Source organism: Gracilinanus agilis, chromosome 1 (assembly GCF_016433145.1).
Source record: "Gracilinanus agilis isolate LMUSP501 chromosome 1, AgileGrace, whole genome shotgun sequence".
Classification (NCBI taxonomy): domain Eukaryota; kingdom Metazoa; phylum Chordata; class Mammalia; order Didelphimorphia; family Didelphidae; genus Gracilinanus; species Gracilinanus agilis.
In genome coordinates this window covers 426,481,227-426,494,833 of record NC_058130.1, presented here as the reverse complement: position 1 = coordinate 426,494,833, position 13,607 = coordinate 426,481,227, and the positions used below count along the sequence as shown (strand labels likewise).

The 13,607-nt window shown below is 36.9% G+C and overlaps 1 protein-coding gene across 1 annotated transcript in view; it reads left to right on the top strand.

Annotated features, from left to right (window-relative positions):
* The first annotated feature begins 645 nt into the window (after nucleotides 1-645).
* The window catches only part of LPCAT1 (lysophosphatidylcholine acyltransferase 1), a 177,977-nt gene continuing 165,015 nt past the window's right edge, over nucleotides 646-13,607 (top strand). Inside the window, exon 1 of the mRNA XM_044665334.1 lies at nucleotides 646-816. Within this exon, the coding sequence (XP_044521269.1) occupies nucleotides 646-816 (171 nt within the window). The remainder of the gene's footprint in view (nucleotides 817-13,607) is intronic.

Below are 13,607 nucleotides of genomic sequence, written 5' to 3'. Positions count from 1 at the left end.
CTAGTGCAGCTGTGCCTAGCTGTGGAGGTGTGGGAAACAAGGAAGAGAGACCTCCCTATCACCCCATCACCGCTCCCCCCAACCCCACCAACAAAGACATAGAAGCACACTTGCAAGCGCGCGGGCGCGCGCGCACACACACACACACACACACACACGCACACGCACATTCACACACACACACACACACGCACATTCACACACAAGCACTCACCCCCTTTCCTCTCATCTCCCTCCCTTACACGTCACGCAGCCACTTCCCCCTCACGGCGCGTGCGCGGGGCTCGGCTCAACTCGGGCTGGGAGGAGGAGGCAGGAGCTGCTTCTGCTGCTCGGCGCTCTGCGGGAGAAGCAGCCGCTGCCACTGCCGCCACTGCCTCCTCCGCCGCCGCCGCCACCGCCGCCACCACCGTCGGGGCATCCTCCTCTTCTTCCTCTTCCTTCTCTTCCGCCTCCCCCGTGTCCCCTCCCCGCTCCCATTCCTTGGAGCTGCTCTGCTCCCTTTCCCACCTCGCCCCAGCGGGAGCCGCCTTTGGGTCTTCTCCGCTCTGTGTCTTCCTCCCCCCTCCCACAGCCCGGCGGGAACCGGGGGACCCCCGGGGGCGGCGGCCACTGCTGCTGCTGCTGGAGGGGGGACGGGCTGCGATGAGGTTGGTCCAGAGATGCCGGTCCCCTTCTTCCTCCCTCTCCTCTTCCTCCTCCTCCTCCCCTGGGGCGGCGGTGGGGGCGGGGGGCGGTGAGAAGCAGGGACTGGCCCCCCCTGGGAAGAATCCCTTCGTACACGACCTGCGCTTCACACCGTTGCAGAAAGTCCAGGTAGGTACCTACGGCTCTGGCCACCATGCCCTCCTCTCTCTTTCTTATTCGCCTAGTCAGGGTTTCCCCCAACCCCATCACTGCTGCCTCCGGCATCCCCCCTCCCTCCCATGCCTTTTCTCCCGCCTCTCTCCTTCCTTTCATCCCTACTCCATTGAGGAGGTGCTGTTGGCTTCTTTCCCTTCTCCATGGCAGCGGAAGCTCTCTTCCCCCTCCTAACACTCTCCAGACTGAGGGGTAGTGGTCGGAAGGTGTTAACTCTGTGGCCTCTAGAAAGGTCCCTTCTTAGCCCCCTCCCAGCCCCCTACCTCTAGAGTCATCTTTGCCTCCAGGGTATATACATAATCCCCTCCTCTGGCGGTAGAAGGGTTATGTACATTGAAGAAACCTACATACCTCCGGGGCCTCCTTTTCTTGAGGGTGTCTTTAGGCTTCACTTCAAAATATCCCCCATGTGGCTGACTTTCTTGATTGCTCCCTCCCACCCGTAGGGTTAACGCCCTCTAGTACTTAGAGACTGGTGTCTTCACTGGTTTCCAGACCCTTGCTTTCAAACCTAGTTTGGATACATGTCTGTTTTCATCTGTGTTGAAATTGTATTGCATTAGTAGAAAGGGAAAAAGAAATAACTTGTTATTAAGGTTTTTACTGCAAAAGTAATGAGGGTGCAGTGGAACAGGTTTCTTAGTAAAGCTCTTTTCATGTAAGGACAAATGCTCGGGGTGTTTTAGGTAAGTGGGTTAGGAAGAATAAGAATTTTTAGATAGTTTGAATATTGATTGAGGACTTTTTTTTTAAATCAATCAAACCATAATTCTTTCCTACAATGTGAAGTGTATTTGCTCTTTCCTGAAAATAAACACATGTAATTTGAAGCTTTCATCCTTTACTTAGAAAATGATGTTTTAGCATATTCACTTTCTAATATGAGTAACCTAATAGTTTTGACTGAAGTCAGAATCACTTTTACATAATTTCGATTTTCAATACATATTAACTTCTTAGTGTATTTTTTTGGATGCACTGATTCATTTCACTGTTTAACGGGAAAATTGATACGTGCACCTTTCAGAAGTCATGTAAAAAGGTTACTTTTTATTTTATAACTTTTTGTTGCTATCATTTGCTTTTTGCATCACTGAAATTTCTCCCAGTATTCCCCTTTCCAAAAAATGTTAACTGTTTAATATTTTATATCATTTAGCAGTTTCAGACCTGAAAGAGCATTGTTAGCATTCATCTTTGTTATCATTTTTTAAAAATTTAAGAAGTAGAATATATTGAATCTTGAAATTTGACATCTGGATAGTTTTAGATTACGAACAAGTTTTATTATCTGTATTTCTTTGAGGTGGCTCAGAAAGAGGCCTTCCTTTTGATTGGGCAAAACATGTAGTTTTAAAGATGAAAGAACTTTACAAGGCACCAACAGAACTATAACTCAGTTTTGTGGGAAAGACATTTCAAACTCTAAGCACTTGATTTGGAGAAAGAAGACAACTTGAAATGGTTGGCTTTTTCAGAAGCTGATTTGAGATGATAATTTTAAAAATTATTTTAAAGGACTTTTTAAGGGGAATATTTTAGATAGGAAAAGTTCAGAAATTTAATGAAGTTTTGTAATTGCAACTTTATAAGCATATGGGAAATTTTTTAAAGTGGATTAGATATGCCTAACAGTAGAAATCTATGCGGCATCTTTCTTATGTGAAAATCAGTCTGCTTCATGAATATTATTCATTCTCTGGGATATCTAATACCATAGGAAGTAAGGATAGGGAGAAGAAAGCCAAGAAACCAGAATAGTATTTCTGTTCATCCTTCCCTCCCTCCACCACACATATATGCACTTTCTGAAGTATATGCATTGGTTTGAAAGAAATGCAGGGAAATTAATAAATTTTCACTGCCCTGAAAGTAAGGGAACAGAAGTAATACCAGTAAAAGATCCAGATTGCTGATTCCTCCTGTTGCAGATACTGGTATACTCCTTATTATTTCCATTTGACATATAGTATAACTGAAATCCAAAAAGTTTAGTTATTCATTTGGAAAGATGGGAGGTAGTCTAAGATTGGGGATAGTAGATTACTTTCTTCTAAAAGATGTATTGCTTGGTATGAAAACTTCCTTACTACCAATAATTCAAATTAGACAAACATTAAGGGCAGAAAATGGCAGTTCTTGCCTTCAGAGTTTATAGTCTGATGGTGGGTAGGATAAGATGTGTATACAAATAGTCATAATATAAATTAGAATAGATTAAAGCATATAGAAAAGCATAATAATGGAGAGATTCCAGGAGGAGAAGGCTCACTTCTAGCTGGACCCATTAGATAAAGCAAAACTAACCTATAGTGTCACAACTAAATAGTTATTTCTTGAATGTTAACTAAAGCTTCAGGTACTTCATGCCATAATACAAGGTTTCCATGCTTTATAGATATCTTCTGGATAATAAGAGTAGAAAAATACTTTCCCTTTCATATAGCAGTTTACTTCATTAAGTGAATACTGTCCTTGAAGTCCAAAAAGTTGAGTTCAAGTATTAAATCTCCTACATTGTAGGACCCTCTGTACATTGTACGTTATTACCCTCTGCAAAGTCACTTAGCCTCAAGTTTTCTTATTAGAAAAATACCTTCTGGAATTGTTGCAAAGAAATTGCTTTGTAAATATGTAAAATCTTATGTAATTTGGAACTACAGTTATACAGTTGTTAAGTAGAATGCCAGCCAATGGCAAGAGAGCTTGACCTGGCACCTAGGAAGACATAAGTTGAAGTCCTACCTCCAATTTATTTGGCTGTGTGACCCTGATTGAGTCACTTACATTCCAAAGGGTTCTTGGCAGCTCTCAAAAAACATAAGTAACTGGAAAGTTAGGTGCTTGCATGGAGTTTCCTCATAGTGCCAATGAAATCACAGGTCCATTCTCTACTCCTACAAAATTAATACATGTGATACAAAATGAGGACTTTTACTATTCTTTGAAAATGTATTCTCCTTTTGAAAATTATATTGATTTTAATTTGTTTTTATGTTACTTTTATTTGACCATATACCCCAACCCTACACACACACACACACACACACACACACACACACACACACACACACCATTTAGAGGAACAATTTAGCTAAACTAGCCAATATTTTATCATCCCAGGGTCTGACACTCTCTGCAAAGAGGAACTTTTAAGTGCCCAAATACTTACTTACTATCTCTATCTATGGGAGCTCTAGTAAATAGGACCATTGATTTGGCTGTGGGTTTTAGTGTGCTAGGGCTATCTCCTTCCTCAGACTTGCCCATCTGTTCTTTAAATACAGATTTAGCAAAGAGCTGGAGCTTTCTTTGGACTGGAAACAAAACACTAAAGATGGTTCAAAAAGCTATCAAAACCATTTGTAACATTTGAAGTCAAATATTGTAAATTCTTTTGACATAAAACATAGTTCTGTTTTTCCCCCTTACCAAAGAAAGAATTGTGAATGTAGGAATAGAATGGAATTCTAGTGATTTGCATTAAAATTTCACAATAAAGTACTATTCTTTTTAATTTTATATAGTTGATGTAATTTTGTAGTATACCAGTTTTTAAAGTGGTTTTGTCATTAAAACAACCTTATTTAAATTGACTATATCATATTTTATTCCAGATTTTCTGTTGAGAAATCTTCATTCTCTTGTTTCTTTGCTACACAAAAGACATTTAACATAAAAAAGATTAAAGTGTATTTTCCCAGAAGTGAAATATTCTGCCTATAGTACTTTGAGAGTTGAGTCCCTAAAGAGATAAAATTCATCATTTGCTGGAGAGAAAATATTTTACCTCTAGAAGTATTTGTTGACACCACCAGTTTCTTGGCTCCCCTCCTCTCACAGACATAATTTACTCTAATCCAAAGAAGAGGATTATTGATGATGATATCAGATAAAGATTATTGTACTCTGCCCTACAAACTAAAGGAGATATGGTAGTTATTGTTATGTCTCCTATTGGTACAATATTTTAAATGCAATGAAGTTGGAATGGGTTGCATAACTACCCTCTAGGGTTTAGATTATAGTAATTGATTTTCTGTAGAAAATAATTAATTCAGCATCTTTGATCTTTTAGTTAACTATTTTTGGGTTTCTGTTTAGTTAGACATTTTCATATAATTGTGCATCATATGAGAATTTTTTTAAGTATGCATCAGCTCTTAATTATATGACTTGGAATTGAAGTCAGATACCTACTTTTTGGCTATTATTTGTTTTTGGTTTTTATTGATATATATATATATATATATATATATATATATATAACATAATCTAATACATATAATTTGTTCTAAATATGCTTACTTAGAGAAACAAATTCTCACATTAGCTTTGTCCAACTTTTATTGACCACTTTTGGGGTTTTCTTGACAAAAACACTGGAGTGCTTTGCCATTTCCTTTTCCAGCTCATTTTACAGATGAGGAAACTGAGTCAGTTAAGTGACTCACCCAGGATCACAGAGTGTCAGAGGCCAGATTTAAGCTATGGAAGATGAGACTTCCTGACTCCAAATTTGGCCCTTTATTCACTGCACCACCTAGCTGCCTTAAAAGGCAGTTCCACTTATGCAGCATATATGTACATGTGAATTAGGAAACTTTTGTTTGAAAAGTAGAAATGATAGAGGAAATAAAACTAATTTCCTTCCATTTATAGATCATTACTCTCCAGCAAAAGGAATGCTCTCTGAAAAAAAAAAAAACCAACAAAAAACAAATTAATATCATGATAAATTTGAAACCTTTTCCAATTAGAATAAAAATGATTGAAGAAAACATGAAATCAAGAGGAAGATGTATAAGAGGAGGATAAATCACAGAATAAGACAAAGCAAATTAGATAAGGGCTAGCTCAGTGACTCCCAAAGTGATTCCCTGCCTTGACCCAGGAGGGTGGTGACGGCCACACATTTTTTGTCTTACATTCTATTCTGAGTTCAATAAATAGTTTCATAATTTCCAGGGGGTGCTAAGTAATATTTTTTCTGGAAAAGGGGCGGTAGGCCAAAAAAGTTTGGGAACCACAGGGATAGCTAGTTCAAACTTTTCCTTAGAGTGCTTTTTTTTTTCCCCCCAATTAAGGGAAGGTGATTCTGTAATCTTCTTTACTAATTAGTTTTTTGGGGGGAGGTGTTTTAGCAACATCAGGAGAAGGAAGTTAATATTTGACATGCTTCAGTTTTAAATAGCTGAACCAAGATATTTAATATTTTTATAATTATATTTCTGTTTTGGCAGAGACTTTCAGAGCTTTAAATTTACATTTAATAGTATGTCTCAGCCTTTTGAATTAAGTACATCACATTTTACAGATGATGAAGCTGAGGCTCAGAGAGGGGAAATGACTTGGCTAAGTTCATTTATTGCAGACTTTGGGGTATAAATAAATTTTTTTTACTTTACACTTTACAAGTTTTGCTTTTTTTTGGAGTTTTATATTCATCTTTCCAGTGTCTCTTCCTACCTTAGGCCTATTTAAGGAAAAGATGTTTTAGAACCCATATTCTCAAAATAAATAATTTTTCCCCTAAGTTTTGATTAGTAGACTAATTTCAAAATGAATGTCTATAAAGATAGTTCCTTGGTATTCTCTCACACTTTGTCTTAAGCCAGATAGAGGTGTAGACTTTTTTGTTGTTGTTGTTGCAATAGTAACTATATATAAACATATGTATATATGTATATATATATATAATATTCTATGTTACAACCAACATTTGCTTAAATTATAGATATGGCTAGTTTTAATTCCTAATAAAGTGCCATGAACATCTTTAATTTTTTCATTAGAGAAGTTGAAGACCAGTCTTTGTACTTTATCAATCTCAAACCTTCCTGTGATTTTAACCTACTAAACCTCTTCAACTTTGCATATAAAGTGATTTTCAGAATTCTTTTTGAATTTGATTTCCAAGTAACTATTTTCTCCTGATTTTTTCTGCTTTCTTTTCTAAAGCATGTCACTGCCCACTTCCCAGTACTTAGTTCTGAGTTCTCAGCTTTTATAGATAATTCATGAAATACCAATCATTTTGTGAATATTAATCAATTCTTCCCTTCCTCCCAATCCAATCCCAATCTCATGGTCTCAAACCCAGTCTCTTAGAATTTGTGGCTTGAATCTGAAAGGAAATTTAGAGGTCATCAGATCCCATCATTTTAGTACAATGATGAAGAAATTAAATTCCAGAAAAATCATCTTGCCTCAGTTCCTACAGCAAATTAGTATTATTGTTGAGATTATAACGATGCCCAATCAGGTATAGAGGAGTAGAGAGGATCAGTGTTCTTTCATCATGCTGCTTTCCTTAAAACAATAGAATTTCTTATCTTTCTTTTCAAATTCTCCTACTGGTTCAATTGGATGCAGTAGTGGATGTTAATATTTTATTTGCCTCAGACAAGAAACTTTGGGAGAAAAGAATATGAAGTGGGAAAGAATCCATTTTAGACCTTAGTTTAATCCACTACAAAATGGGAAAATTACCAATCATATAATAAATCCTCACTATTTCTTCTTTTAATATTGCTTGCAGCCATTTCTTCTCTGTTTTTTCTATGTGGAATTAAGACCTCTGGAAAATGCTGAGTTATTATAATATAGTCATTGTCTTATGTAAGGTTAGGTAATACAGAAAATGTTTTAGACTTGAAATAGGAAGATCTGAATTTGAATCCATTCTCAGATGTTTACTAGGTCCTATGTGACACTGGGCAATTAAATTCAATTCAGTAAACATTTATTAAGCACCTACTATATGCCAGGCACTGTGCTAACTGCTGGGGATACGAATAAGAAAAAGAAAAATAGTCCCTCTACTCAAGGAACATACAGCCCAATGAGGGAATACAAAATACAAGAGGAAGCTAGAAAAAGGTAGGGCACACACACATGATGCTGGGGCATGTTGTTCTGTGGAGTTCAGGGCACTGACTGTCTATAGAAGGATCTTGAAGAATTCTCTGGAAAGCCTTAGAAAGAGATGAGCATATATGACTCTGTGGTATTTCCTATGCCATACAGTGGGCAAACTAAAGCCCTAGAAGCCAGCAACCTTTTCTCATGTTCTCTGTTCTCTATCTACCTAAACTTTCTACAGTTCCCAATTGATCTCTGTTCTGGTTAATATTTGCCTCTTTTCAAGTTGTTCTAGTAGTGAAATTCATATGTGTATTTCTATAATTGAACTTAAAATCATATGGCAAATGGTAGGCTCTATAATGAAACTACATGCCAGCAGAGCAATTAGGAATTGTTAGATAATATAATGAAAATGCTTGATTAAGTTTTACTCTAGGTCAGTATCCCAAGAAATGACCCAATCTCTGGGAGGACCTCTTTTGGAGGTTCTCAATTCCTAGGGGTGTTGCCTGGGATGGTAACTGTGAGAATTGAGAAATATTACACCAAATAACAGTATCTTAGTACTCTAATTACTTTGTTGACATCCCCTTACTTGCTTTGTTTATGTCTAGATCCATTTATTCTCACTTTTCCTACAGATTATATTCCTGAAAGGCTAATCTTTGTAAAAGAATTCAAAACAACACATTTATTGGGTGCTAATGGTATATTGAGCACGGATCTAAGTGCTATAAAAGACCCAAAGTTTACATGAGACAGGATCTTTTCCTCATAGAACTTATCATAGTTAACACAAGCAAGATAAATATAATCCACAATAATATGTGGATTACTATTAAAGAGGTTGAAAAATTCCCCAAGGAGAAGGTGATTATAAGTGGACAGTTAGAGAAACTTCATTGGGGTGGGGATGGGGACTAGAGGGTACTTTTAGGATAGCTTTAAAGAATTTTAATTTAAACTTAACCAATTAAAAAGAAATCTGAGATGTAGGAAACAGTCTGATCAATGGTGCAGAGATAGACCAATATAGGGGATCTGTGAGGGACAAAGAGTAGTCCAGTTTTGCTAAAGCTTGAGGTCCATGGAAGAAAATAGTATGTATGAAATAATTGGGAAGTAAACTAATATCAGATTGTGGAACTACCTGAAATAACAGAGTTTAAACTTTACTCTGTGGATAAGAGGAAACAATTTAAGGTTTTTGATCAGAAGAATGATAGGAGTTAATCTGTCAAATTAGTCTGACTATGAAATAAAGGATGGATTATTGTGGGGAAATAGCAGAGGAAGGACTATTCATTAGGAGGACTATTTCAGTAGACAAGAGGCGGGACAATGGAAAAGGGTGGGACAAGCATTTATTAAGTACCTGCTATGTGCCAGGCACTGGACTGAGTGCTTTGCAAATACTATGTCATTTGATCATTTTGGTTGAAAGGACATTCCAGAGGCAGCTAGGTGGCTCAGTGGATAGAATTTCAGGCCTGGAGACAAGAGGTCTTGGGTTCAAATATGGGCGCTCAGTTCCTTTCTAGATGTATGATCCCGGGCAAGTCACAACCTAAATTGCCTAGCCCTTACCACTATTCTGCCTTGGACCCAATACTTACTATTAATTCTAAGATAGAAGGTAAGTGTTTCAAAGAAACAAACAAAGAAAAGACATTCAGATAGGAAAGGAGGTATTGAGTTAAGATAAATTGTAAATGACTTACTAATGATTGGGTAGAAAAGAAGGAAGAGAAACATTTAAAGATCAGACCAAGGTTTCATTGTGTAAGGATGGAAGAATGGTGAAGTAAGAGAAAAGAGCAATTGGGGTATTTGCAGGGAGATGTGGATAGGGAAGGAGGTATAGAGGAAAAAACTGTTATGGGCATGCTAAATTTGAGGTGCTGGGGGCAAAGAATGACTCTAGGATGCTGAAGAAATAGATTTGGGTGTCATCAGAATAGAGGGTGGTAGTTGAAGCCACTGGGAATTTGATAAAGTGGGAAAATATAAAAGGGAAGATAAGTGAGGCTAATCTTGTTTCTCCAGCAAAATTTGAAAGGGAACATCTCTGATTAGCCCACTGTTATGAGATGAACTTTCTATTTCCATTTTGAATTGGTTCATAGGGAAGAATTGAGCAATGGTTGAGCAAGAAGGCCAAGGCAAAGTGGCTCTTCAAATGACTAATCTGATTTAATTATTCAGAGTAGATAAATAGTAGAGGAGATGGAAGGCAGGTATTCAATTGGAAGAAATTTGTAGTAGTCTAGATGATCAATTTGAGGACTATGTGTTTGCCTGTAGTTGTTTCTACTTGGGAATTTCTGCCCAAATGCCATCTGGCCTGCCTGTTTGCAAACAAACCAAGATGAATGGCCAAATTTCTAGAGAAAATCTAAATTTAAGTCCTAGGCCAGCCGGATAAAAAAATGAGGGGATTTCAAACAGTTCTCATCCTGTTCTTAGAAAGGGAATCTATTGATTGTATTACTTAAATTTTTTGAGGTGACAAACAAAACATCTTTCTATTCCTTTTCACTTTTTTAGGAGGGAGAGAACAGATACCTGGTTAGCTAAGACAGTGTTATAATGTGTTATCAGGGGGTTTCCTGATTGGCTAAGAGTAAGCTTTGAATGGGAGAACTGGTAGAATAGATAGATGCACTATGTGTTGAGGTGTCTTTAGACAAGACACTATTCCTTTAAGTGGCAAGAAGGAAATGAACTGATCATCTGATTCCCTCATCTACTAAAGATTTCTGGCCAGGGGAGACCTGGGGAACAGCCTATAGTTTGGAGTCAGAAGACTTGGTTTCATAACTTGTTACAAATTTTGCTGTTGTTCAGTCATTTACTCATGTCTGACTCTTCTTGACTCTTTGGACCATGCACACTAATACTGTCCATTGGATTTTCTTGACAAAGATTCTAAAGTGGTTTGCCATTTCTTTCTCCCATGGATTAAGGTAACAGAGGTTAAATTGATTTGTCCAGTCATACATCTAGTATTTGAGATCAGATTTGAACTTAGAGTCTTACTGACTCCAGGAACACCCAGGACTTTATCCATTGAGTCACCTGCTTTACTATAAATTTGGTTAGGAAAATCACTTAAAAAGAGAACCTGAGTTCAAATTCTGCCTCTAATGATTAACTGTGTGACCTTAAGTAAATTACCTAAAACTTTTGAACTTCAGCAGCCTTTGTGCTGGCAAGATTCTGTGATAAGTTTTGGTGCCCCTGTTTTATGGACTGAGTTTCTATCTACCATACCCCTAGATATGTTTTCCGTGATAAGTTTTGGTGCCCCTGTTTTATGGACTTTGTTTCTATCTACCATACCCCTAGATATGTTTCTTAGTTTAGATATTTTTTTCTTAGTTTTGATATTCTTCTTTCCATTTGTAAGAAAGCCCTAGGAAATTCATTGTTAAAGTCTTCAGTGTTTGGAGATAGTGGGATAAAAAGAAAAGACGGATATTTGGGTATCCACAGACCAAGATGAGGGATGGTAAAGGGAAATAGGATTTGACAATGAAGAATAGTTTAGGGAGAGGTAAGGGAGAAGGAAAGATCAAAGGACAGATTTTATGCAGAGAGAGTTTTATCATTCTGAATCATGGAGGCAAAACTTATGGGAGAAGGTAATATCAAATGTATGACAATCTCTATGTGTGACTAAGAAAGAAGGAAAATGAAATTTTGGAGGCTAAAGGATTGGGAGACTAGAGTATTTGAGGAGGACATCAACAAAGACATCCCAATTTAGGAATGCAGTTGAAAACTAGAGAGTGTATGGAGGGGAGAAACTGTAGTGGGGAAAGGACTTTCATACACATAATTTAAAGAGCAGTTGATAGAATTAGGAATGTTTAGCTTGGTGAAAAGGAGAGTTGGGAGGGATATGATAATTACTTTATGTATTTGAATTTTTTAAATTTAAAATTATTTTTTACAATAAAAACCATTAATTTTCTCTGCCTCCCAACTTCTCCATTCTGCTCCATTGGAAAGGAAAAAAAAAACTCTTGGGAAAATATATATAGTTAAAACAAAATCTCACATTATTTATGTACAAAAATGCATATCTTATTCTACATCTTGAGTGCATCATGTCACTCAGGTCAATAGTATGCTGCATTATTATGCCTCTACAATCGTATTTGGTCACTGTGTTTGTTTGGAGTTTTTTTTTTTTTTTTTTTTTTTTTTATTTTAAACCCTTAACTTCTGTGTATTGACTTATAGGTGGAAGATTGGTAAGGGTAGGCAATGGGGGTCAAGTGACTTGCCCAGGGTCACACAGCTGGGAAATGTCTGAGGCCGGATTTGAACCTAGGACCTCCCGTCTCTAGGCCTGACTCTCAATCCACTGAGCTACCCAGCTGCCCCTTGTTTGGAGTTTTTAAGAGTTGTATAGCTTTTAATTGTTATTGCATAAATTATTGTCCTAATCTTTCTCACTTTACTCTGTATCAATTCATACAAATCTTAGGTTTCTCTGAAACTATCTTTCTCGTTATTTTTAAATAGCAGAATACTATTCTATTACATTTGTATTCCATAATTTTTTTCAATAATTCTTCAACTGATGGACAGCACCACTACCCTACTTTGTTTCCAATTCTTTTCTACTACAAAAAAAAGATACTATGTATATGATGTTTGTACATATGAATCCTTTTCCAGTTTCTATGATCTCATTGGGTTAGAGGCCTAGTAATGCTATATCTCAGGAAAAGAGCATGCACAATTTAGTGGCGATTGAAGTGCAGTTTCGGATTTTTTTCAGACTGTTTCACATATCTACAGGTCTTTAATATATATCTTTTTCTGTAGCTCCATTCAGTATCCATTGTTTTCCTGTTTTGTCATCTTTTGCCAATCTAAAGTGTGTGAGATAAAACCTGAGATATTTTAATGTGCTTTTCCCCAATTATTAATAATTTGGAGTATTTTTTCATTTGGCAATTGACAGCTTGGATCTCTTCCTTTAAAAATGGCCTGATCATATTCTTTGGCTATTTATTAATTGGGGAATGATTCTTATGTTTTTGAATCAGTTAGAAATGATACATTTTACCCTTTGATCCAGCAATACCATTACTATGGTTGTACCCCAAAGAGATAATAAGGGAGAAGACGTACAAAAATATTCATAGCCACACTCTTTGGTGGCAAAAAAAAAACAAAACAAAATTGGACAACGAAGGGTTGTCCCTCAATTGGGGAATGGCTGAACAAATTTTGGTATATTATGGTGATGAAATACTATTGTACTGTAAGGATTGATAATCTGGAGGATTTCTATATGAATTGGGAGAACCTTAATGAACAGATGCAGAGTGAAATGAGCAGAACTAAGAGAACATTATACATAGAAAGTAAAAAATTGTAGAATAATCCAACGTAAGGGACTTTGCTACTAGTAGCAATGCAACAAGCCAGGACACTCCTGAAGGACTTATGTAAAAGAATGCTATCCACATTGAAAAAAAACTATGGGAGTAGAAAAACAAAAGCAAAACATATGACATCGCTTGTCACATGTATATGTGAGTATATGATTTGGGGTTTAGGCTTTTAAAAAAAATCACTCTATAGCAAAAATGAATAATATGGAAATAGGTATCAAATGATAACATTTGTACAACCCAGTGGAATTGCTTGTTGGCTCAGGGAGGGGGGAGGAAAAAGAGGAGGAGAAAGAAAATGAATCATGGAAACATGGGAAAATATTTAAAAATTAAAATTAAAAAAATTTTTAAGAAAAGAAATGAGACATTTTCAGAGAAAATTGCTATGAAGATTTTTCTCCTTCATTTAATTATATCTCTTCTAATTTTAGCTACATTGGGTTTGTGCACAATCTATACAGT